Source organism: Tenebrio molitor, chromosome 2, assembly GCF_963966145.1.
Source record: "Tenebrio molitor chromosome 2, icTenMoli1.1, whole genome shotgun sequence".
NCBI lineage: Eukaryota > Metazoa > Arthropoda > Insecta > Coleoptera > Tenebrionidae > Tenebrio > Tenebrio molitor.
In genome coordinates this window covers 18,520,835-18,545,998 of record NC_091047.1, presented here as the reverse complement: position 1 = coordinate 18,545,998, position 25,164 = coordinate 18,520,835, and the positions used below count along the sequence as shown (strand labels likewise).

The 25,164-nt window shown below is 35.1% G+C and overlaps 4 protein-coding genes across 6 annotated transcripts; 1 reads left to right on the top strand and 3 right to left on the bottom strand.

Moving 5' to 3' along the window:
* Positions 1 to 109: 109 nt before the first annotated feature.
* Positions 110 to 1,490, bottom strand: Prosalpha3 (proteasome alpha3 subunit). The gene is made up of 7 exons (XM_069037676.1): positions 1,351 to 1,490; positions 1,151 to 1,193; positions 938 to 1,100; positions 721 to 887; positions 542 to 672; positions 366 to 489; positions 110 to 313 (listed from the first exon to the last, which is right to left on the bottom strand). Exons 1-7 carry the CDS (start codon positions 1,351 to 1,353, stop codon positions 168 to 170), a joined length of 777 nt encoding a protein of 258 aa, XP_068893777.1. The 5' UTR covers positions 1,354 to 1,490; the 3' UTR covers positions 110 to 167.
* An 84-nt stretch (positions 1,491 to 1,574) lies between these two features.
* yip2 (yippee interacting protein 2) lies at positions 1,575 to 3,461 on the top strand. Its single transcript, XM_069037670.1, has 8 exons — positions 1,575 to 1,740; positions 1,798 to 1,964; positions 2,017 to 2,148; positions 2,198 to 2,462; positions 2,518 to 2,693; positions 2,746 to 2,946; positions 2,998 to 3,152; positions 3,209 to 3,461. The coding sequence occupies exons 1-8, from the start codon at positions 1,722 to 1,724 to the stop codon at positions 3,288 to 3,290; spliced, it is 1,197 nt and encodes a 398-aa protein (XP_068893771.1). The 5' UTR covers positions 1,575 to 1,721; the 3' UTR covers positions 3,291 to 3,461.
* A 349-nt stretch (positions 3,462 to 3,810) lies between these two features.
* Positions 3,811 to 20,989, bottom strand: vas (ATP-dependent RNA helicase vasa). Of its 2 annotated transcripts, none has more exons than XM_069037646.1 (8): positions 20,833 to 20,989; positions 20,573 to 20,644; positions 20,368 to 20,503; positions 10,219 to 10,670; positions 9,757 to 10,164; positions 9,531 to 9,707; positions 8,763 to 9,413; positions 3,811 to 4,200 (listed from the first exon to the last, which is right to left on the bottom strand). In XM_069037646.1, exons 2-8 carry the CDS (start codon positions 20,618 to 20,620, stop codon positions 4,138 to 4,140), a joined length of 1,935 nt encoding a protein of 644 aa, XP_068893747.1. In that variant the 5' UTR covers positions 20,621 to 20,644; positions 20,833 to 20,989; the 3' UTR covers positions 3,811 to 4,137. The 2 variants fall into 2 exon arrangements, with proteins under 2 accessions (XP_068893747.1, XP_068893748.1); XM_069037647.1 differs by having other exon boundaries at positions 20,807 to 20,974.
* A 1,753-nt stretch (positions 20,990 to 22,742) lies between these two features.
* Positions 22,743 to 25,161, bottom strand: Mau2 (Mau2 sister chromatid cohesion factor). Of its 2 annotated transcripts, none has more exons than XM_069038719.1 (10): positions 24,786 to 25,161; positions 24,556 to 24,735; positions 24,380 to 24,502; positions 24,204 to 24,332; positions 24,057 to 24,153; positions 23,851 to 24,015; positions 23,553 to 23,800; positions 23,296 to 23,501; positions 23,040 to 23,242; positions 22,743 to 22,988 (listed from the first exon to the last, which is right to left on the bottom strand). In XM_069038719.1, exons 1-10 carry the CDS (start codon positions 25,008 to 25,010, stop codon positions 22,798 to 22,800), a joined length of 1,767 nt encoding a protein of 588 aa, XP_068894820.1. In that variant the 5' UTR covers positions 25,011 to 25,161; the 3' UTR covers positions 22,743 to 22,797. The 2 variants fall into 2 exon arrangements, with proteins under 2 accessions (XP_068894820.1, XP_068894821.1); XM_069038720.1 differs by having other exon boundaries at positions 23,851 to 24,006.
* Between the last annotated feature and the right edge of the window lie 3 nt (positions 25,162 to 25,164).

Here is a 25,164-nt window from a genome sequence, read left to right as displayed (position 1 = left end):
ATCTATAATATGACTCAAGACCGGCGGCAAATTTAAATGTTTGGCATGTCATCCCAAGACACACTTGCCACTTAACTTGCGGATTTTTTAATTTTGTTAAAAAAATTCATAGTAAAAAAATTGTTTTATTCATGTTGAAACATAAGTAAAGCACAAAACAACTAATATTAAGATGCCGCCTTTTGCTCCTTCTTCAGAGCTTCAGTTTCAGCTTCTTTCTTTTCATACTGATTAATGAGAGCTTCCACTTCTTTACTTGTAAGGATGCGAATGACGGTTTTATTGTCCACACGACTCAGAGTGGCCATTTCCACTAAAAATATAACAATAGCCTCACTACTTATGTAAAGCACTTTAGCAATTACCCTTTTCTGAAGTAAGTTTAGTCATATCCAAAGTCTTAATGAGAACCTTTATAGCTAGACTTTTTGCATCTTCAAGGGTCATTTCACCTTCTTTATACTCTTGTTTTAAACTGGATATGGCTGCCTAATAACATAACACTTGAATTACCCACAATAAAATTATCAGCTCTACTTACAGCACTATTATTTCCTATGCAAGTTGCTTTCCATCCACTGTAATTTCCACTTGGATCGGACTGATATAATTGATATCCATAATGTTTATCCCAACCCATGTATAAAATCGACACACCAAATGGTCGTTTTCCTAAACACACAGCTCAAAATAAATGTTAACTATCATTTATGTATATACCTCCATATTGTGTGTAAGCCTGTTTCACATCACATAGCCAAGATACTAATTGTTCACAAGGAATAGATTCTCCATATTGAAATAGGTATCTCTGTCCAATCAAACGAAGTTCATTAGTCAGGACATTAGCATCAGAAGTAATGCCAGCAACACTGCATACCATATCACTAGAAAACATGTATTAATTAAGTTCTTTCAATTTATTTGTTATACATACTCATTGAGTTTGTAAATCTTCTCTGAAGTGAACACTTCATCGAGCAATTTGTTGGTGTTGCGTCTCTCAGCAGCGAGAAGGATGCCATCGTTAGCTAGAATACCTAAGCAAGTACCTGCATGACTGATAGCTTCCATAGCATATTCTACTTGATACAATCTCCCTAAAAAAACACATAATGATCACATTCTTCTACAAATGTTACACACATACCTTCAGGAGAAAATATTGTCGTTCTTGTATCATATCGGCGGGCCTAAAATTTTTTTTCGAGATCAAATTTTCAAACATGACAATGCATCAAAAACAAACATAACCTCAATTTGCAAAACTATCAAACATTTAAGACACCCTTCACTTATTACAAGCGTTATTCCACAATATGATTTTTTTTTAATAGAAAGAAAACTCACCATACTTTAGGTGACGGTGATTTCCAATAATATAATATCTGCAACAAAACTACTTCCTTTCGGATCCGTAATGTCAAAACCTGCACCGACTCAAAACGATGTCAAAAAAATTTACAAATAACCACGCAGTTGCCAGTGTTGCCACCACCATAAAATTATTAAAATTTTACATTTTGGTAACATACAAAATCAACAATTACTAAGATATTTATTTATTTAATCTTGTTATTACTTTCAATTTTTGTTGAGCTTTGGACTTTAAACCTTGGTCCGAATACCTTAAGTTTAAATAAGGTTGTACGTCGGTGTTTTTTACATATATACGTATATTTTAACTTTAATTCTTTAGTAGAACAAAAGTGCCTGCAAAGATGACTGCATTAGTGAAAGGTAAAATAGGTAGTAATAAAACCATGGATATTTAAAAACATCTTGTACAAATTACAGGTGTCGTTATTGTTGCTGCCAAGCGTACCCCTTTTGGTACATATGGAGGTAAACTGAGCAAAACTTCTATTACTGAGATGCAAACTGTAGCGGCAAAAGCGGCGCTAACTGCAGCTAATATTAAACCAGAATTAATTGATACAGTGGTAGTTGGTAATGTACTTACAGTAAGTTTTCAATTATAATAATATTTTCATGTGCTAACATCTAACTTTATAGAGTTCTTCATCTGATGGTGCATTTCTCCCTAGGCATGCAGCCTTAAAATGTGGTATACCCCAAGAGCGTCCAGCACTCTTAGTCAACAGACTGTGTGGATCGGGCTTTCAGTCAATTGTGAATGGTGTTCAGGTATGTAACTTCTCAAAATATTCTTCTCACTTGTAAAATTTGTTTGTAGGATATATTAACAGGTGTTGGACAAATATCCCTTACAGGAGGTGCAGACAATATGTCCCAAGCTCCTCACACTGCTAGAAATATCCGTTTTGGTGTCCCATTAGGACAAAATGTGGTATTGGAAGATTCTTTGTGGCTTGGTTTGAGTGATTCTTATTGTAAAATGCCAATGGCACTCACAGCAGAGAAATTAGGTGCTCAGTTTAATATCACCAGGGATGAAGTGGATGCTTTTGCTTTCAGGTCCCAACAATTGTGGAAAGCTGGTAAGTCAAACTTGTCGATTTTAAAATGTTTACATTAAAAAACAAATTGTTACAGCTCAAGATGCTGGACGTTTTAAAGAAGAAATTGCTCCAATTTCACTCAAAGTCAAAAAAGAAACTGTGAGCTTCGAAGTTGATGAACACCCGCGCCCCCAAACTACTTTGGAAGGACTAAAAAAATTGCCTACTCTCTTTAAGGAAAATGGATTAGTCACTGCAGGCTCAGCATCTGTTAGTCCCATCATGCATGTAGAATGTATGTAATTGAATTACTTGATTCTAGGGAATTTGTGATGGAGCAGGAGCAGTAATTGTGGCTAGTGAAGAAGCTGCTACCAAACACAACCTTACTCCCCTGGCCAGAATTGTGGCATTCTCTGTGGTTGGAGTTGATCCTACCATAATGGGAATAGGACCAGTTCCAGCCATAAGAAACGTACTTAAGGCTACTGGAAAGACTCTTGATGACATAGATCTAGTTGAGGTAGATGATTTTATCAAAAACTGAAGCTTGTGATAATTGTCTTTTATCCAGATCAATGAAGCTTTTGGAGCTCAAACATTAGCATGTGCTAAAGATTTAAAACTAGATATTAACAAGTTGAATGTTGATGGGGGGGCCATTGCTCTAGGACATCCTCTAGCTGCATCAGGATCAAGAATTACTGCTCATCTAGTTCACGAGTTGAGGTGAGTATATAAAAACAAAATCGCATCTTATTATGGAAATAAAATTTTCATTGCAGGAGAAGGAAAGCGAAATTGGGAATTGGATCTGCCTGCATTGGAGGTGGACAGGGCATTGCAGTCATGATTGAAGCTTTATAAAAAAAAAAATATGCCAGCCATATCCAATTTAAGAAAAACATATACATAAAGACTTGATAACCATATCGCGATTTGTTACAATTTTGTTATTTACAACTTTAAGCTTGCAAGGCAAACCTTATACTTTATATATTTTATACTTTTATGCAATAAAGTATTTTTCCAACTTAAGGTGATTGTGTCGCTTATCTATTATTTATTTAAAAAATTGCTACATCATCCACTTGAGTTTTAAGACCTTTGAACAGGACAAAAATTTATGATAATTAAACATATAAATATCTTGACGATAAAGTTGCAGTATTACGCTGTTACACACTTACCAAATTAGTGGCGCCTGTCTTAGCGGAAGCGTTGATTAAACCCAAGTAGGTTAACCATTTCGCCTCATATGAGACCACAAGACAAATGACAATGAACTTTTCACTTATTTGGAAAATCTTAACTTACCTCGACGTAAATCCGTAAAAATTCTTGAAGCGTGACTACATAATTGTGACTTGTTCATAATATAAAAAAACACATTGCAAAAAACTTTATTCAAATAAATTTGGAATGTTTCCTATTCATAAGCACGTAACGAGGATACTGTAATGACTATTAATTCCTAAGAGCCAAGTATCACAGTTTTACATTGTATGAGTAACAAAAACTAAAATAATGCAAATAATTTCAAGAACGAGAGAAACGATAACTAATAGTAATAATAGAAAGTAATACAAATTTAACATGCCTTTAATAGGAACGTCATTTTAACCAAGCTTGCTAACTCAACAGAAACAATACAAAAAAGGAAAATTAACTACACATATAAAAAATATATTTTTCTTCGAGAGAACTGAACTTATTACCAGGCCTCCTCTTCTTCGACCGCTGCTGCACCAAAATCTTGTCCGCAACCGAAGTTATCCTGAGGATGAAAAAGACCACAATTAATTAAACCAACTGAGCAGCACTTAACAAGATAAAATGTTGCAAAATTAGGAAGACACCACTACCTTGCAAATACTAACTGAAAGCATGAGTGTTTAAATAAAAATCAATTCTTCACAGTGTTTTGTTACAAATTATCCATATTTCCCGTAGCTGTAGCTTATATGAAAATCTTGCAGATGTGACTGTTGTCAAGTGAATCGTTTGTTACTTTCCAGTCTCATAGAGCACGATCAATTAAATGTAACACCACATTGGAAACTCGTTTTAAATTTTTTTTTATACACCCGATACTTCTTACCACGGCTTCCTAGATTAATAAGAGTCGAAGCCTCTAATACGGCTGGTCGAGTTCATCAGTTGCAAGCATTTTTTTCTGTTCCTGAGAGGGCGCCACTATACATTTGTCTATTTGGCTGCTTAACCGCGTACAAATCTCATTTTAAAAAGAATCGTAATTTGTATGTTACATACACTACTTCAAAAAGTAGATTATTGATAGAAAAATAGCTATTAAGACAACAAGTGTTTTATAGACGATTTAAAAATCGAGATCGTAGTTTAAATCAGAGCGACCGCAGGGAGCGAGGATTTAATAGATTGAGATTTTTAAACTATAAAACACGCGTTGTCTTCAAGATTTTTTCTAACACTAACATCTTATCAGAAATTTTAATAAATTCAGAAATTATTCGAGGCGCGTCACAATACACAAAATGCGGAGGTTGCCGTGGGTACTATGGTAATAATATCAACAAATTTGGAAAAAAAACAATGTTCACCGTTGAAATGTGCCAAAACGTTCCAGAAGAAATAAAAAAAAGGGGCAATTTGTTACCAATGAAGTCTAAAAGTGCATACGAAAAGGTGTATGTTTCGTTTCAAGGCCGGAACAATAAAAAAAGCATCACGGAGGTAACGGAAGATGTCATTTTGGCTTTTCTTGATATGGGGTAAGTGTGTAGAACTTCATTAAAAGTTAATTCACACTACGGCAAGAATCATTTGAAGAAAATGTAAAGATTGCCAGTTTTCGATGGCCGGGCACTTGCATTGGATGAAACAGCAGAAGTTAAAGAAGAAGATGTTAGGAACAAGAGCACGAAGCTAATGTGACAGTTCCATTTTAATAATTGTGATAATTACTGTAAAAATGATGAATAAAATGTTACTTGAATAATATGTGTGAGCGTATTTTATGACTCTATAAGATACGTTGCTATTGACGACGTGTCTTATAGAGAAAAGCGTATTTTATGTGAAACATAAGGTGTGAGTTCAAATGCACCATGGAAACAGTATAAGATATTAGTGTTAGAAAAAAATAATAAATGACAGAAATGCTACATTTTTATTTGAAATGTCAAATATAAAAGAACGTAGCGAAGAAAGTGACTTGTTATTCATAAGTAACTTGGATGACATTTTTGTTTATTTATTTTTATCCACGTGGTATCTACACAAATGTAAATGAAATAGCCGATTGTAAGAAGCACGGCTTCCTAGATTAATGAGAGTCGAAGCCTCTAATACGGCTGGTCGAGTTCCTTGAACTGTCTGTTCCTTCAAAAGCCAAAAGTATAGTAGCGCCCTCTACCAAAAAACGAATATTTTTGAAATTAAATTAATGAAAAATCGTATTAATGTTTTTTTTCTAACACTAATATCTTATACTGTTTCCATGGTGCATTTGAGCTCACACCTTATGTTTCCCATAAAATACGCTTGTCTCTATAAGACACGTCGTCAATAGCAACGTATCTTATAGAGTCATAAAATACGCTCACACACATCATTCAAGTAACATTTTATTCATCATTTTTACAGTAATTATCACAAAAGTGAAAAGTACAATTATTGAATTGGAATTGCCATATTAGCTTCGTGCTCTTGTTCATAACATCTTCTTCTTTAACTTCTGCTGTTTCATCCAATGCAAGTGCCCGGCCATCGAAAATGGCAATCTTTACATTTTCTTCAAATGATTGTTGCCGTAGTGTGAATTAACTTTTAATGAAGTTCTACACGCTTACCCTATATCAAGAAAAGCCAAAATGACATCTTCCGTTACCACCCTGATGCTTTTTTTTAATTGTTCCGGCCTTGAAACGAAACATACACCTTTTCGTATGCACTTTTAGACTTCATTGGTAACAAATTGCCCCTTTTTTCTTATTTCTTCTGGAACGTTTTGGCACATTTCAACGATGAAAATTGTTTTTTTCCAAATTTGTTGATATTATTACCATAGTATCCACGGCAACCTCCGCATTTTGTGTATTGTGACGCGCCTCGAAAAATTTCTGAATTTATTAAAATTTCTGATAAGATGTTAGTGTTAGAAAAAATCTTGAAGACAACGCGTGTTTTATAGTTTAAAAATCTCGATCTATTAAATCCTCGCTCCCTGCGGTCGCTCTGATTTAAACTACGATCTCGATTTTTAAATCGTCTATAAAACCCTTGTTGTCTTAATAGCTATATTAAGCACCGAAGAAAGAATGAATGCATTCTTGATTCTTGTCGGATATTCAACGAAAGAATGATATCAACTCCACACCCAGTAATACATAGAAAATACTAAAACCCACTGCTGTCGGCCAATCCATCCCTCGTATTTACATTCTATCACCGGCAAATCGTCAATCGGATGCGTTTGTAACACGGCCTCCTTGATTTATAAGAGACTCGTCTCTTATCCGGCCTGTCGCATTCGATAAATGTCTGTTTTTGAAAATTCCCCGTATAGTATGTCCATCTAGCGACTTTAATGTGACCCATATATTAGTATATGCAACTAAAAATACGTATGAATAATGACATTTTGTATAATAAATTGTCAATTTGAAAAACTAAGTGCAGTCGAAACTTTAAAAAATGCCACAAACAAAGAAAAAATGTATTAGTTCACGACATAAAGTTAACATTTCTTATCATAATCTACCCAATGATATCACTTTAAATGCAGCATAGAAGATAGGACTGAGAGATCATACTGGCAATATCATGAGTGCCGCAGAATATGCAAGTACGAGTAGTAAAATGTTACCAAGATTCCAAAATTTAAGGATCAATGTAAATATTTCAGTCACCTTGCAAGATGTCTTCCTTTACTTATTTGCCAAGAACCAATTTTCAAATTGAGACGGCGGCAACAGCTTTTTTATGTGGCTACTTAATTATGAAAATAACGAAGGCAGTCCATGGATGTGATTATTGCTTGTCACATTTACAAGATTCAAATTCAAAAAAGAAAATCCCTTTACTGGAATTAATTTATTACTAAGATAGCGGAAGGCTAAGTTACCCCAATGATCAATTTGTGGGTCTAGTATAGTTTGGGAATGAGAAATTGGAATTTTAGCTTCTTCACTTGCAATGGGTTTTGGGAAGGTTAAACATTATAGATAATAATGAAGATTTACGGCTATGAGCAGTTCATTCCAGGAGGGACAAACAGTCTGCATTTTGCCGATATTTGGCATCCCTTTTTAGTAACTAGCAGGGAGATAAACTTACACTATCGTAAATCTTCATTATTATAAATCTTTACAATCTACCCATTGCAAGTGAAGAAGCTAAAATTCCAATTTCTCGTTCGCAAACTATACAATTTACAATAATTTCAATAATAGTAGAAATTCTACCAAGCATTCCAAAGGAAAATATAAATTTTGTTTTGAAGAATATCTTGGCCTCAATCTTTCGGGAAATCCACTAATTCATTGTCCTGTTCATGGTAAAATGTGAGTGAGACACTTATTTAAAAATTAGAACTTCCTGTCATTGTAAATTTTTGTAACTTGCACTCACAGACAAATAAAAAAAAATTATAAAAAAGAAAATTGTTGAAATTAAATTTACCGTTCATAAAAAATCTTTTTGATTTGAGATTTTGAAAAGGTGTCAGATGTATGTGTGCGTTAAAACTATTGAAAAAACGTCTATAAAACAATAATTTCCTGCAAGGCAGGCAACCAGTACAACACATAAGCCCCGTATTGTGGCGCACCCTATAAAACAAAAATAATGCCTAGAACTACGAATGCGGCAGGCCGGATAAGAGACGAGTCTCTTATGAATCTAGGAGGCCGTGGTTTGTAAACAGTAAGTCGCGCATCGCGTAGCAACCGCTAAACGAGGCACAATTTTAATTGTCAAATTACATTCAATTTTCAAAGATTGATTTTTCTTGGTATAGTCGTGGAGAAAGTATAGTCTTTAACTCGCGTATAATAGTTGTTATTCACTCGGACGAGTTCACCACTCGCCTACGGCTCGTGTTGGAATTTTCGTCCTCTTGAATAATAGCCATCATTATGCACTCGTTGAAGAATGTACTATTTACGATTTTCACGTGATGGCTTTTGCTTCGGACGATAGAAAATATACGTTTGAATGTTATTTTGTGATGGACAAGTGAGAGTTCTCTAACAAAAAGCACGAGTTAGACTAATACGCTTTGTTTTGTTGCTCGTAAGTAACTCTGCTGGGAGTTTTTTCATGGTGTCAAGCCCAACTTAAAACTGATTTACATACCCCTCTGATATCCCGTCCGCCGAACTGATCTGAAAAACCTCCCTGACCGAAACTTCCCAACCAATCTGGTACCTCCTGTTTCGCCTGGGTGAGAATCTTGGCAAGAGAACTCGCAAGATTGCGATCATGCTCGTCGTCGAAGAAACTGGTTGCTCTACCGTAATTGCCAACGCGGCCAGTCCTTCCAATTCTGTGCACGTACTCGTCGATCGAATTCGGTAAGTCATAGTTGATGACGTGCTGCACGCCTTTGATGTCGAGTCCTCTCGCGGCCACTCCGGTCGCTACCAGAATTTTTCTGTGGCCTGTCTTGAAGTCGAGCAGGGCTTGTTCTCGTTCGCTTTGGTAGCGATCTCCATGAATGCTGGTGGACTGAATGTTTTGCTCGCTCAAGAATGTTGCCAGAAAGTCGGCGTTCCTCTTAGTTTCCACAAAAATTAGTGTGCGTTCGTCCAGGGCGTTTTCCAATATCGACAGGAGCTTGCTCCTCTTGTCGTACTTGCCGACTTGGAAAAATCGTTGCTCCACATCCGTGCACGCACTACCGACGATTCCCACCGCCAAGAAGATGTAATTGTGCAAGAATTTTGCTGCAAGCTGTTGGATTTCTTCCGGAAATGTGGCGGAAAACATTAACGTTTGTCTTTCACCCTACAAAACCACAAACATTATTTTACATTTCCATTTTGTTAAGCAGCCACAATTATAACTCTGTTTTTAACGTTGCATCGTAAGATCTATCTATATCAAAAGCACAATGAAGCTTACCGTTGCGGGCATCGTTTGATGACTCAACATCTCTTCAACATCTCCCAGGAAACCCATATCCAACATTCTGTCTGCTTCGTCCAGAACAAAATATTTTACAGAAGCGAAAGAGACATACCCACGATTGACGAAATCTTTCAATCTTCCTGGAGTTGCAACCAATATGTGACAACCACCCTAAATTAAAATCGTCAATGGTGATTTTTACGTCAAAATGAAAACCTACCAAGATGCGTCCGCGCTGGTGGTTGGTAGATGTTCCACCGTAGGCCACGGCAACTTTGACGACCGAGTCGTATGCAAATTTCTTGCCTTGTTCTCCTATTTGTATGGCTAATTCTCGGGTCGGTGACATAATAACTACATTAGGTTGGGCGCAATTGCTTTCAGCAACAGGAGGAGTCTTATTGGATAGTAAGTCGTGAATAATAGGTAACATAAATGCTGCAGTTTTGCCAGAACCAGTTTGAGCACAACTCATCAAATCTCGGCCATTGAGAATACAAGGAATGGAGTATTTTTGAATCGCTGTCGGTGTCGTGTATCCCGATTTCTCGACGTTACGTAAAAGATGAGGCCTTAAACCGGACGTTTCAAACGACGAAATGGGAGCCGGGGGTTCATTTCCAGTTACCTACACAAAAACAAATTATCCACAACCTCAACGTTATCACGCGGTTATAATTACGTTCACTTCTTTGTCGTCTAACTTCATAAAATTGACTCCCGTGGTGATACCACTGTTGAATAATTCTTCGTCGTTTGTCAGTTCCGGAGGGACGTAGAATTCTCTTTTTCTTTCTGGTTCTTCGCCGCCACCGTCTCGTTTATTTTCTCCAAACTCGTCGTCTCGGTCTCTTCGGGAACCTCCTCCGCGACCGCCTCTACCACCTCCCCGGACTGCTCTATCACCTCGTTCCCCGTTTTCTGAGTCATGATTTCGGAAGCCACCACGGCCCCCGCGACCACCACGATCTGATCCTCCGCGGCCACCTCGTCCACCTCGACCTCCCCGTCCACCTCGACCGCCACGTCCTCGGCCAGATCCCGAGTCTGAGCCGTCTTCCCAAGAGAATGCGGCGCCAGAACTACCCCCCCAAGCATCGTCTTCCTGAGCGTCCTGTCCGCCATTACTTCTTCCTGAAATTGGAAAAATTTTCCTAATCAACCAAGGAAAAAATGTTTTTCAATGTAAAGACGACGGAGCGCTCGATAAGGAAAAATACATCAAATTATTATTACTTTAAATTCTAACATCGTGACATTTTATAATTCTTTCACTGAAAGAAAGTCTTCTCAAACTTTCTGTTCTACGGGTTGGGTATCAGACACAAGGCATATGAAAATACGCACTATTTTTTTTGTTTGTTTTAATAAGTAGCTACTTAATGTTGTTTTATAAAATATAGATCGCTTCGAAACTATTAGACGATCAATATTCCGCTACACTAAAGCCCGGTTGCATAAAGCGATGTCAAGTAGTTGTTAAAGTTAACATAATGTCAAGCGATTTGATTGGAGGATATTTTATTTGAATCAGCCAATCAAATGGGGGGATTTCCGACTTGACGCGTTGTTAGCTGACACGATGTAAGTAACTAAGCTTTATACAACCGGGCCTCAATGTATTTTTATTTTCTCTTTAAACTTGATTATCTTGAAAACTGTCCTTTGACGCACGGTCAAAAAATATGGTGTCATTCAAGAAAACTGTGGATGACGTCATAGTATTAAAACAAAAACCAATCAAAAATTATGCACTATAAAAAAGTAAAAGATCACGTTGCAAAATAGTAGTTTATTTGACGAGTAACGAGCGTTTTAAAGACCCACGAGTGCCAAAAAAGGCCCAATTTACACACGAACGAGTTGAATACAACGTTTTTTTGTTCGACGAGCCCCCTAAAGGCTCCAAATCGCTTAAAACCTTTAAAATTAGCTTGACGTTTCGTTTTGACAAGTTGTGACATTTATCAAAATCCGTTCACATAGGAGAAAATTCTCAAATTCTGACAGTGTCGAACAAAAAAATTATTTTTGGTAATTGTTCACTTTAACTACTTCTGCAATTTTCGCGTGTTTTTCTGGCTAGACAGCCTCAGGGCGTCCTCCTTGATCGGTTCCCAAAATTCAAACCTTATGCAAATGCCTTTTTTTTCTCTCTTGTTGTGTTTCAAGGTCGCGCATAATTAAAGGGTAAGGACAATTCATTTGCACAAAGTTTGAGTAGTGGAAAACTAGCCTAGCCAGAAAAAACGGGAAAATTCCAAAAGTAGTTAAAGTGAACAATGACCTTATTTTTATTCGACACTGTCAGAATTTGAAAATTTTCTCCTGTGTGAACGGATTTTGATAAATGTCACAACTTGTCAAAACGAAACATCAACCTAATTTTAAAGATTTTAAGCAATTTGGAGACTCGTCGAACAAAAAAACGTTGTATTCAACTCGTTCGTATGTAAATTGGGCTTTTTTTGGCATGAGTGGGCCAGGTTCAAACGCGAGTCAAACGAACTCGTTAAATAAACTACTATGTATAAGGTTTTAACGTGACTCTGGCGGGTATCGTAAATAAAGAGTACTAATCACAAGATCACCGAAGCGGCTGTTTCGCTTTACTTTGTGTTGAGTAATACGGCAGAGTTCGCATTTTACTAAAGCCGCTTCGTGAATAAGAAACCGAAGATCTGGTTTGTAGGCAGGTATGTACTATGGCGGCCAAAAATTTTTAGCCGTCACCATCTTGACATTCACATAAAGTGTAAATAAATCTTTAGGAACTGTAACCCCACTTTCAATTCTTGTCATTTTGACATGCATATTGTTATTCTGCCAATCAATTAAAACTGTTTAAAGCTCAAATATTCCAAAAATCAGACACGAATGAACAAAATAATTTCGAGTTTTGAAATTTCCCACCCAAAAAATCCAATCATAATCAAGACGGTAATCATAATGACAGTAAAGTATGGATTACAATTTTTTTTTCAAAATGACAAACTGACGGCTAAATTTTTTTGGCCGCTATAGTACATTGGACAAATAACAGTGTCCCAAGACCTCTTAATTTAAATTTTATGTTTTTATTGCTTGACCCGCCAGTCACGTTAAAACCCTATAGTATGCAACTTGTTGTGCAAAGTGTTTTTTTTTTTAATGGGATTACAACACTCGCTACACTCATGTCTGTAAACTTCTTACGTGTAAAAAAAAGTGAGGCTATCGGCTGTTGAAATAACCCTTTGCACTCTGCATAATTCTATTATATTTTCATCCTCTCTTCCAAAGATTCGAAGAAGCTCCTTGTTAAATTACAGACAGATCTGGGTTGTTGCATTTTTGACATAAGACCCGAAACTATTCACACCCTATTGTGTTTTTTGGTAAATAAGTCTATTTCAGATTATTGAATTTGTCCTATACGGGGTCTATCAAAACTGGCAGACCAAAATAATACGGTGAATTCATCATCAAAATGTTCAAAAAAAAATCTATCTTAAATAGTCATTAGGAAAGAAGCAATTTAAACTGACCAATCCTGTTGTTGATGTTAAGTTACCTATAAATTAGTTTTCCTGCTTTATTTGTAACTATGGATGCATTTCAAATGATGCATGTGCATTGTTGGGTATACTCCGTACTCTGGTAGATTGCACGTTTTTTGACAGAAGACAGACACAGAAACCGGTTTGGCGGGAATTAATCTGCAGGGATACAATGGTTTTCTACATAACGTGAAACAATTGAGTTGGAGAGTTTAGTATTTTTCACTGTTTTATGTTTTGGAACTAGAATTTAAAAACGTGCAATCTATCACCGTACGGAGTTTACCTGCATTGTTTTATTTTTCCTATTATTCCCCGAAGATGATGATTTCACCGTATTATTTTGGTCCGCATGTTCTGATAGACCCTGTATACAGACTGTTTCCTAAAAAACGCCCCAAACCGTAGCTCCGTTATTTATTGTCCGATTTTAATAAACAAAACAAGCAATAAAATGGTTTAAAAAAAGTGTCAACTTTTTTTTTTCAAATGAAAACAATTTTTTTTTTATTTAAGTAGAGACTTTTTATTTTATTTCAATAATGTCTAACACGTCGACTTTTGTGCAATAAATATTCAAGAAAATAAATAAAAAGTTTTATTACATTACGATTTTTTATTAACGAATTAAAAAAAATCAAGCGCGCCGTGGAAAACAATGACAAATGTGCATTCTTCGTTCGAAGAATGACGAAATGACGTTTATCCCTTTGACACTGTCATCTTTTTATCCCATCATAAAACGGTGAAAATTCTAATTAAGTATATAGACAATTACCTAAGTATAGTAGACAATTCAAGTTTTCACTGCGGGCGTTGGAATTTGACTTATGCCCATTCATTGCTACTTTAAGCAATGATGTTCGCACGTATCTCAGTAGAAAAGTTGTCTTCCGATTGCCTTTTGATACAGAGGGTGAGTCGGGAGGAACGGCCGAAACTTCATGAGTGTATTCACACGTAAAATAAATTCATATGTTCTTATCCGATTTTCATTTGTTTTCAAGTTATGGCCTAATAAGAAATAAAAAAAAATGCAAACATTAACATTGCCTTAATAAGCACGTTCTTTTATTAAATGTTAAAAAATACCACCGTTGACCTCTAAACATTTTCTGCTTCGCCTACGAACGGCGCTTGATGCTTTTCTTCGCTGCAGTATTTTAATACGTCGAATTAGTGCTTCCCGAATGTTCACTTGTACTTCATTTTTCAACAAGCCAATGCTTTTTAGCCTCAAACATGGCATACTGTTGATTACAAAATGTTTTCAAAACAAGCGAAAATTTGCATATAAGTAGAACGTTAAATAAAATTTTTAATTACGCTATAACTTGAAAACAAATGAAAATCGGATAAGAACGTGTGCATACACTCATGGAGTTTCGGCCGTTCCTTCCGACTCACCCTGGATGTGTTAGAGCGGCAGGTCCAATTTGTTTTATGACGCCGCTTCCAATATTTCTGCCGACAATTACCTGCTGTCGGTACGTTGGCGGGCTCTCACACAATTGGGAAAGTCCCGTCATCTGATCTATTTTTCACATCTTGCAAAAGCCCACTAGCGTACCACCTCTTATTGAAAGAGGATAGTAATTCGCTTTTGTCCGTTTTTGTTAGTTGATAAGTAAATGTAAAGAAGGAAACACCAAAGTCTCAATACACTTTTACACTGAAGTATCTACCCTTCTTTGAATCACAGTCCACATTGTGCAAACCCCCTACACGTGAAAAGAAAATAATTCGAACACGTAAGTGGCATGTCATAGTTCGAACTCCTGGGTACGGAACATCTGTCATACTTCGTAGGAGGCAACGTCGAACGAAACAACGTCAGAGCCTTAATTTCCGCTGAAGTGTGGAATCTATTGCACAGGATAACTCAGTAAGCTGACGCTTCGTCAGCAGCTTAATCTTGGTAACATTAATTCGATTTCACAGAACGGTAACTTAAATTCTTTCAACAAATTTTTATCAATGCTTGGGTTGTATTTATTTATTACTTGCCCAAGTACTAATCGCTCACAATTGATGTGGTTTCATATTATAAATACAATCGACGCACGGAATAATGCTAGTTAATCCAACTTGCGGTGGTGTTTTTTACTGAATAGGTCGACTGTATGGTTTTTGGAGTTTTTGTTTCGTTTCTATTTAGCCGAGACTAAAACAATGTCTGGTGGCATCCCAAGTGTTTTGCGAATTTATTTGTATAAAATTTGACAAGGTTGTAAAGTAAAAAATAAATTATCAAATAATAATGGAAACAATATTCAAACCGTACGACACCAGGTAATCTGTGGAGTCTTGCACTGCTTCAAAAAACTGACAAACCATTATTAAATCGTGAAATTACATTGCGCCCGATTGAGATAGTTTTTTTCGAAAAATGTTTTTTTGTTCGACACTGTCAGAATTTGAGAATTTTCTCGTATGTGAACGGATTTTGATAAATGTCACAACTTGTCAAAACGAAACGTCAAGCTAATTTTAAAGGTTTTAAGCGATTTGGAGCCTTTAAGGGGCTCGTCGAACAAAAAAAAACGTTGTATTCAACTCGTTCGTGTGTAAATTGGGCCTTTTTTGGCACTCGTGGGCCTTTAAAACGCTCGTTTCACTCGCGTTTTAAAATGGCCCACGCGTGCCAAAAAAGGCCCAATTTACACACAAACTCGTCAAATAAACGGGCGCACTCGAATTCCCGTCTGACTTATTTCTTGTCATAAGGTAATACAGTTGGCTTCAAAAAAAAACGGGAATTGAAATCTGACCTAATGTGAATTGGAAATTTAATTTGTCAATTTATGTCCGTTTGACAGTAGTATTTCTGACACATAAGTGCTGTTTTTTAACCTAAACTCTAAAAGGCCGTTTCAAACTATAAAAATTTAATAAAATCTGACAGAACTTTTTCTGACAGTTCCCGTTTTTTTTTAAGCCAACCGTACAAGAATTCCCGTCAGGTAATTATCAACTGATATAATCCATAACTCGAGTTCCCGTCAAGGGTAAAAGGGCCAGGTACCATTGTTGTTTATCATTACGTGGACCAAAAAAAAGTTTACAATTTTAGAAAGTTTCAAAAAACCGTGTGATCAACAATTACGTAGATAAAGGGTGGTTGTGACTGACAGTGTCAGATTTTTCGTATCTTTGCTAACTCAGCTAATAAAAGTCAAACAACTCTCACTATGAATCAAATTTTAACGCAAAATGGTTTTTACTTCAAAACATAAAAGATTCATCATTGAATTTTACTTTCGTAATAGTATTTTCAATAACGGAGATTTTTTTCTGACGGGAATTCGAGTCTAGAATTTGGGGTACATTTTTACTTTGACGGGAATTCGTGTGCAGGATTAATAGGCCTTCGTCCAAGCCCAGGTATAAAATATTATGCTGACGGGAACTCGTGTGCACCGAAATAAACTACTATTGTGTACCTACTTGTACAAAAAAAAAAAATAGATAACGGATGGATGTGGAAAACAAAACTTCTGAAAACGTACGGCGTAATTTAATGATCTGTCAGTTATCAATTTTGACATTTACGTGAATTTTATTTTAAAATGCTTTTTACTCGAGAATACAAAACATTCATGGCAGAACTGAAAAGTTAGAGAGTTTGATGGTTTGACAAATCTATGTGATCCTGCATATCAATCTGTGGTATTTGTTTTTTGCCGATTCGTATACACTTTAAACTTGCACCGCGGCTAAACCGTTAGTGTTAAGAGGAAACACTGTTGCTGTTGATAAGAAATGCAGAATTCGTTGAGGTCTACACAAATGCCTCAAATGTAGATAACCATTTTGTGCGACTACTTCGTGAAAATCCTTTCACACATTTTCTGACGTAAAGTCCATGTAATACCCCAAGTCAGTAAAATATCCTTTTCTAACATAAGAGTTTTTGATAACACGGACAACTACTAAAAAAAAAAACGTATCTCTGCTAGATCAATTGAATCTATATTAATAACATAATTACATAAACATTTTTGTTTTATAATACAAAAATTTCCGATAATATTGCGGAATCTGGAAAAGTGCCCCGAATGCTTGTTGCTTTATATAATAATAATATTATGCATAACATATTATGTACATAAACATTTTTGTTTTATAATACAAAAATTTGCGATAATATTGCGGAATCTGGAAAAGTGCCCCGAATGCTTGCAGCGTTTCCACGTTGAATGGCAAGGGAAATCCTCTCGAAAAGGAATTTCTTTGATTTTGAATCGTCTGATTCCGCGATAAGTCGGTTTCCGATGACATTAATGAAATCGATGGCTTCTTTGCACCAAGGGCCTAAGGTTTCAAATGCTAAACCTTTAAACACGTAGTTTGACGAAATGATTGAACTATATTTGCTATGTTTGCGTTTGCAAGCCATTTCAGCGGCAAAACCTGAGACTTCAGATGATTTCAATACGTAACTGTCTGCAAGTGTATCTACAACAGTAACGTCCCAAACCAAAGGTTGACCTTTAATCCACGGTACTAAAGTCATCCCATCTGGGCGTTTTCCGTCATCCCGAGACAGTCCGTTTGGTTCTAAAATTGAATTCACATGAATTGAAGTTAAAGACCGATTGATAATGGAATTAATTTCAGTGTGTCTTGAAAATCTACCACTGCTTTTGAAACAACTTAGACCGTGGGTGCCAATTTCGTCAACTTTCGCATTGCACTTGCAAATATGAGGTGTACAAAGATTACAACCCAATCTTAAACCAATACAAACTTGGAAGGAAGTGTTATCTAAAAGAGTACCAATATTAGGAGAAGGTATTGCATGTAACCAAGATCCTGATTCTCTGCATTGCAAAGCTTTAAAACGAGCCAAGTCTCTAGGTGAATTAAAGATTAAGTCATTGGCAATTATTCCTTTGATATTAATATTATCCCAATTCTTCTGAAATTGTGGAATTGTTGGTATTTCGTTCTCATTTGCTACACCCCAGACTGCTAAAGCTTCATCATAATGGTGAATATTAAGCTCATTATCCTTTGAGTTTAGTAATAAAGAAACAAGCTTTTTAACCCCATTAATTGAAGATAGGAAAGCAGGGAGGCAAATATCGGAAATGCGACGAATTCCCAGACCACCAAATCTAATCGGTAAAGTGGACTGACGCCATTGTAAATCAGTTAAACGTAAATTAAGTATTCTCTCTAAACAATACTTTAAAGAAGAATCAATTGAATTAACATAATTAGAAAATTTCCAAAATGGAGTTGTTCTTAATAAAAAATTAAATTTTGGTATGAAAAGACAGTTTTTGATTAAAGTATAAGCCACGTGTCTGTACATGAATTCTATAATTAAAAATATGTATATGCTTCCATTTTACTGACTTGGGGTATTACAAGGACTATACATGTCTTTGACAATAATTACGTCAAATATTTTTAGACACTCATCAACGGGAGTTTTAAAAAGTTAATAAATTTTAAACTCTAACCACATTAACAGACTTAAAAACTGTCCTGATTCAGCTTTTCTCTTGCCAAGTTTCCTCTAATAATAATTTTTTTTTAAGCCAATGAAAAACTAAGATAGCAAGAGGTCAAGAACAGCTTTGATTGTGTTTAGTGAGCAGTTTTTATGTTTCAATCTTTTCTTTCCTTGAGAAATGCATCATCAAACCGTGAACATAAGGACAGCAGTAAACCCTTGGACCTATAAGTATTTCTAAAGGAATAGTGTGGTGTCCTAAAATGGAAGGTTTTTTGTTATTTTATTTAAAAGCCGTTTAAAACTCTAGATTGTAAACCAGAATTTCCAAGAACTCCCCTCATAAACACCCTTAGCCATGAGATACATCTGTTCAGAATTACTTTATAGCTATTTTTTATTTTCCCACACTGAATCCTAAACACTTATTTGTAATAACATTGTGATTACAAAATAAGTTTAATTTTTGTGTAACCTTATTTTAAAACTATCCTAAAAAAGTATAAAGATTCTGTAAGAGATGTTCCATTCCATTTACATTCGAAGATTGGGTGTGTCTTGTACATACAATCAATATGACACAAAAACACGAATTTCACATGAAATTTAGATCTGTTTTATAAACCACTCATCCAATATACTTCCTTGTTTCCTTGTTCTAATTGTCAATAAACAATAAAAAGTGTACTTTAAATTGTTTTTTATTTTATCATAAAATAGAAAATTCTGCCACTCATAATTCGCATTTCAGATTTATATCTACATAGTTCTACTGATTTTTAGACAAAACTTTCAGTTGTTAACATTTCCATCAAGTATTAATTAATTTTTTATAAATGAAATGAAGTAACTAACATTACTTTGTTGTACGTTAATCACTTTCAATTAAATACATATACCGTATGTCCCCGGATTGAGTTCACAAGAGTTTTTTTTTTGTATTTTATGTAAAAGCTTCAAAGAAATTACATTTTTTGCTGCATTTGAAAAAATGTTAACTACATACATATTACTTTTTTTTAAAATATAATAACTAGTATTATATTAACTCTCCGCCGTTTTCTACACATAATTCAACCCTACATCCAAGTTCTTTAAAATAATTTCGCATTTCTTCGATTGTTAAGGATGCTACAGTGTTCCTTATGCCCTGTCTTAGTTCTTCAGTACTATTAAGCAGGTCTTCACTATAACTTTTTTTGTAAATTAGTCACTGATCCAGTTTTTAGAAACTTTTTTTCAAGCTTCTGCACACCCATGCGTGATACATAAGTGTTGGGAAATTTTTCATAAATTTTGTATTTATGTGACAAAAACCAGTCCAACACTGGATTAAATAAATATGTTCCAAAGACATTTTGAAATTATTTCAAACAGTTATAAGTTGTTTGACAAAAACCAAGGCCAACTGTAATATAATTTATAACATACCTTAATTATTCTAAGTCCAACTTTTTTTTTTTTTTTTTAACAGAAAATGTTAATTAAAGAATGCAGTAATATCAATACTGAGATTTTAATAACGGAAATGGGAGTATCAAATGAAGCAAAAAATGTTATTCCTCTAAAGTTTTTGCGTAAACTCAAAAAATTTTTTTTTCCTCTTGTAAACTCAATCCAGGGATATAAGGTATGTGTATATATATTTTGTGTTAAAAATTACAGGCATGTTTTTATCATTAAGTACTTTCACTTGCAATCAATATTTTAACATTCTTATGGTGCAATAAACATTAGCACTAATATTGATCATGATCACTGTATTATAAACATGTGACAAAAAAAACTTTGTTGTAATACACAAGTTACAGTTTTAATGTAATCTTACCTTTAGTGTCATTATTATCGCCCCAAGAATCAAATGTTTGACCACCTTTCCAGCCATCATTGCGGTCAGCCGGGACAAAACCTCGACCAGATGAAAACTTACATCCTCCCTCAGAAATCAAACCACTCCTCGGTTCCTGAACCAAACAAAAAAATTATGTAACCACCACATTAACATTTATTATTATTAAGAGAAAGAAAATTACCGCTACTGTTGAACTGCTTGGAACATCCCAATCGTCGTCGTCGCACATTATTGTAGTGTTATAGGTTTACAACTGCAAGAGAAAACAATATTAGAACGAAAAAATTTTACATCTACAAAAAATCGTCCCATTACGAACAAAGAAACCGCCAAAAACCTGCACGGTATCAAAGATAGAACAAATCTACATGTTAAACCGTTTTTGTTAAATACTGCTCACAAGCTGTAAACGTACCAGACAGTGTTATTTATTAAACTTACGTTATAAAAGTTAATGTTTTTAAAAGTAAGAACAATATCACCACTTCAGAGTTACTTTTTCAAAGAATAAAATGGTAAGTCGACCTTCGTAACAACTGCACAGACATGCATTCGCCGCGTTTTAGTGAGATTAGTGGCCTTGGAAAATTTGCCGGTAAAATTTTACAACATTATGAAAAGAAAAACCCCAAAATATTGGAGATTGAATTTCTTTAATACAGTAATCCCAAACAGGTGGGGCTCCGGCGGATTTTTTTAAAGAATAAAAAAATTGTCTCTTTTGTAGTGCACGATTTCAGAGAAGAAATTCGAGTTATGAATAGGTTAATTACATGCAAGATACGGGGTGATCAAGAAGGACTGTTTAAGTTGGTAACACTGAATTGAATTTTAAATCGTATAACAGGAGTAACTTTCGGTTGTTGATGGCTTGTCGTTGTTAATGCTATACCTACATCAGATATTTGTAAAATAAACCAACAAAACATATCCAGTTGCATTGTTATAAATAACCGAATTAAAAAAAATTCTTAATTGTACTGCCAACTTAAACAGTCCTTCTTGATCACCCGGTATAAAGCTTGTTTTTTGGGAATGTCACGTTTGTAAAATGTTTTCACAATTTTAAAGAGCGTTATGTTACAAAATTCTGGGAAGAAATCCAACAAATATAAAAAATAAACCAGTGAAAATACCAGCTAATGAAAACGCAGAGAATAAAAATAGAGTTCATTAATAATATTATATACTCTGTTTGTGAGGCCGATGCAGCATGCCCACGTCACTGCATCCATGGATGCAGCTAAGCCATAAAACGACCGAAGCGCTGACAGATTCTAGTGCGTCCAAAACATTTCATGAATAATTAATTATTAGCAGAAGAATTAATATTTCTAATAAGATGAACTTTTTGGATTTCCTGCTCTAAAGTAATATCCCTTACCTAGCATCTTCCAAATATCATGTTTTCTCACTCTCACGCCCGCACACAGCTTTCAAAACGAGGATGGCCAGTTGGTTAACGTAAGCCGAGCGCAGTATCTTCCCGACAAAATAAATTTGCATATGCGTGTGTTAAGCGGTGATTATTATTGATTTATGACAACCCAGTTTTACGACTTATTCGCAACAATATCAAAAACCGACTTTTACTCTCGCATCAAAAATAATTACTCCCTAGAATTTGAACTTTTAGGGAAATAACGTTTTTCATGTTGTGTGTAACTAGAATTTTCAAAAGTTATTTTGAATGCCTAAGGTTGGTTACTTTGAATTGAGAGATTAAATCCAAATAAATATGCCGCCAGTAACCAAAATTGTGAAACGAAAAATCATCTATCATTTAGCGAGAAATTAGTCATTTGCAACTGTTACAATTAATTTGCTGCCTTACATTTTTGGGATATCTTTTGTTTGTCACCGGAAACCACATAGCCTCCAACCTAACCAAATTTATGGCAACCTAATAACGAATATCCCTAAATCCTAGGGAGTAATTTATTTTTGACACGAGAGTATTATACATGGTGCTTCCTACTTTACAAAGTTGGCAGTAGATTTGATCTAAATTTAATTGGGGTAATTATAAACAAGTAAGTTTGAATTTTCTTTTAATTTGTTAAAATATCCTGCATGTAGCTACAAAAAATGTTAGGTAGCGAATATTGTGGAACACTTTTTGCAGTTCTGTGTTCTTTTATTACCACAAAATTGCTAATTTATCCACGACTTACTGTTTGAATCTTTTTAGGCAAAGAGAAAATTTAGAACTACAAACTGGCGCACCAGTTGTTTTTGAAAGAGTTGTACAATTTCATGTGCTATATCTCCTACAACTTCGTTTGTACAATACCAAAAATAGAAGAGTAGTTAAATTACTGTTGGACATTAAAAAAATTTAAACAACAATATACAAAAAATATCTGATTTTCATGAATAAATAACACATTACATGTAAATATAACGTCACATTAAAACTCCAGAAGTACTTGGAGAATTGGTGATGGCTGGAAAATTTCCCTGTGTCCACATAATTAAATTATGTTCTGACATTTGTGATGCTTGAAAATGGTCATTAAGTAACATCTGGGAGAAGTTAACATGTCTTTGATAGGCTTCATTTTCACTCTGAGGGTCACTGCACATTCTGTACAGATCTGAAAAATCATTTTTCAAAATACAACTGTTTCACTTACAAACAAAAAGACCTTTAAGTATGGCCGATGCCCACAACTGGACATGAACATCTGGTATTTTACTAGCTAACTGCATTGCAGGAGTCACCATATTCATGCTTTCTCTGCTGTTTCCCAATGAAAGAAATATATGTCCCAAAAGCACCAACGAACATGAAGTTAAACGATTCAAGTCTTCTGCATTTGCCATTTTCAACGTTTCTCTTAAATACCTCCTGCAAAAAAAAATTGAGAATGATGCACAACTCTGCAGAAATAAAATTCGCACTTTGCTTCATTGTATCTTCCTTGAAAAAATGCTTGGAGCCCTTGAACATAATAAGCAGCTGCTCTTAAACTGTGTGAGTGGGATGGTAAAGATTCAGGATTAATTCGTTCATGGAGAGCATTAAAATCTGCTTCTCTCTTACCCCTCAAATAAACAATGGCCAAGTTTAAATTGGCAAAAGTCCATAATTCTCTTTCACGTGATGTCTACAAAACCCCCATTTTAATCAACGTGATCAACTATTTTACTACATTTACATTTAATGCAGCCATAAATTGTGCTTCTGCTGCTTCCATACAGTTCATGCTCATTGAATATAGTCCAAGAAGAGTATGCAACTGGGGGCCATGAGTTTCAAGTAGTCTAGGATTTTGGCGACATAAACCTACTGCAGAAGATATTTCTTGCAAAGCTTGAGTTTTATTACCCATGACAAGCCTACACATGATTATGTGCTCCAACAGCATCAGTTGAAATACAGAAAGAATTGGTTTGTTATCCACAACTTAAAAAAAATATATGAAAACAAAAATATACAAAATGTTGACAACAAACTTTTTAATTTTTCTATTTGCATTAAAGCTTTGTCAGTATATTTCTGAGCCTTCTCCATATATCCTGCTTGCATGCTGTGCATCACAGTAACTAAATAAACTAAAACATATAGGTGTTCTTTAGGCATCCACAAAAACATGTCTCCAACACTGGGACCTGTAAAAACTAAAGAAGAAAATTATTTTAACTTTAAAATAATAAATTACCATCATCAGTTGCCATTATCGTTTGTATGCTCTGTTGCAGCTGTTTTAAACAAGGCTTGACACTCTTGACTTGACCAGCCATTAAACAATGGCACACCTAAAATTTATATTTATTTAAAGTTTGCATTGCCACATTCGGGAACAAACCTGGAGCACTAAAAAATATACTCTCAAATATTCCTTCTGATATGCTGCACCTGTCCAAGTTTCTATCAAGTGCCCTGCTTGATTTAAAACTGGCTGAACTTCTTGAAGTTTTTTGTCAATCAACAAGAGCTAAAATAATTTTTGAAACCAGCATACTTTGCTTTCAGTTTACTTACCATTCCTTTACTTAATAAAAACAAGACTCTTGTGTATGATGCATTAGAGATGTGGGCATAATCTACACCTACACCTAGTAAACTACTAGCTAGCTGGTAATCTTTCTCAGTTGCATGTATTTGCTAAATAATTTTAATTAAAAACTAGAAATCAAATATTTGTATGTAAAACTTACAGCAAGTTGGAATATCAATCTGCAATGCCAATACACATTATGTTGTGACAATTCGATTGCTTTTCTTAAAATAGGTTTTGACAAGGAAATTTGTTGCTGTTGTTCATAAAGTTCTGCTAATACACTGGCTGCTTCAAATTTAACATCATCAAAAGTATTGATCATTTGGGAGAGCAACCACTGCAACATTTATAATGTATATGTTTTCAAATAAATAGAATCAATCATACCGCCTGTTCCAAGTGGTTTTTAGCCAAATCAGTATTTTTAGTGTGGGTAAGAAGTATATTACCCAACTGTAAATGAGTACGAGCCTCGACACGCGGCGGCGGTTTAAAATTAAATACCGCCTGCAAACACTGAATACACAACTTTATCATCGGTGGGCTTGAGGTTCTAAAGTGTTCTGCTAGGCCCAGGAGAGACAAGTACCAAGCGTCTTGAGATGAAGCCATTGTGACAAGAAAACGATAAAACTGGACTTATTTCGACAAGTATTTTTTACGACACAAATGCGTGTTACAACATTTTTGCTTATTGCTTTATACAAAAAAAAAACAAACATTTAAAACCGGAACAAGAATATAAACTGATTTATCTACTGTCAAA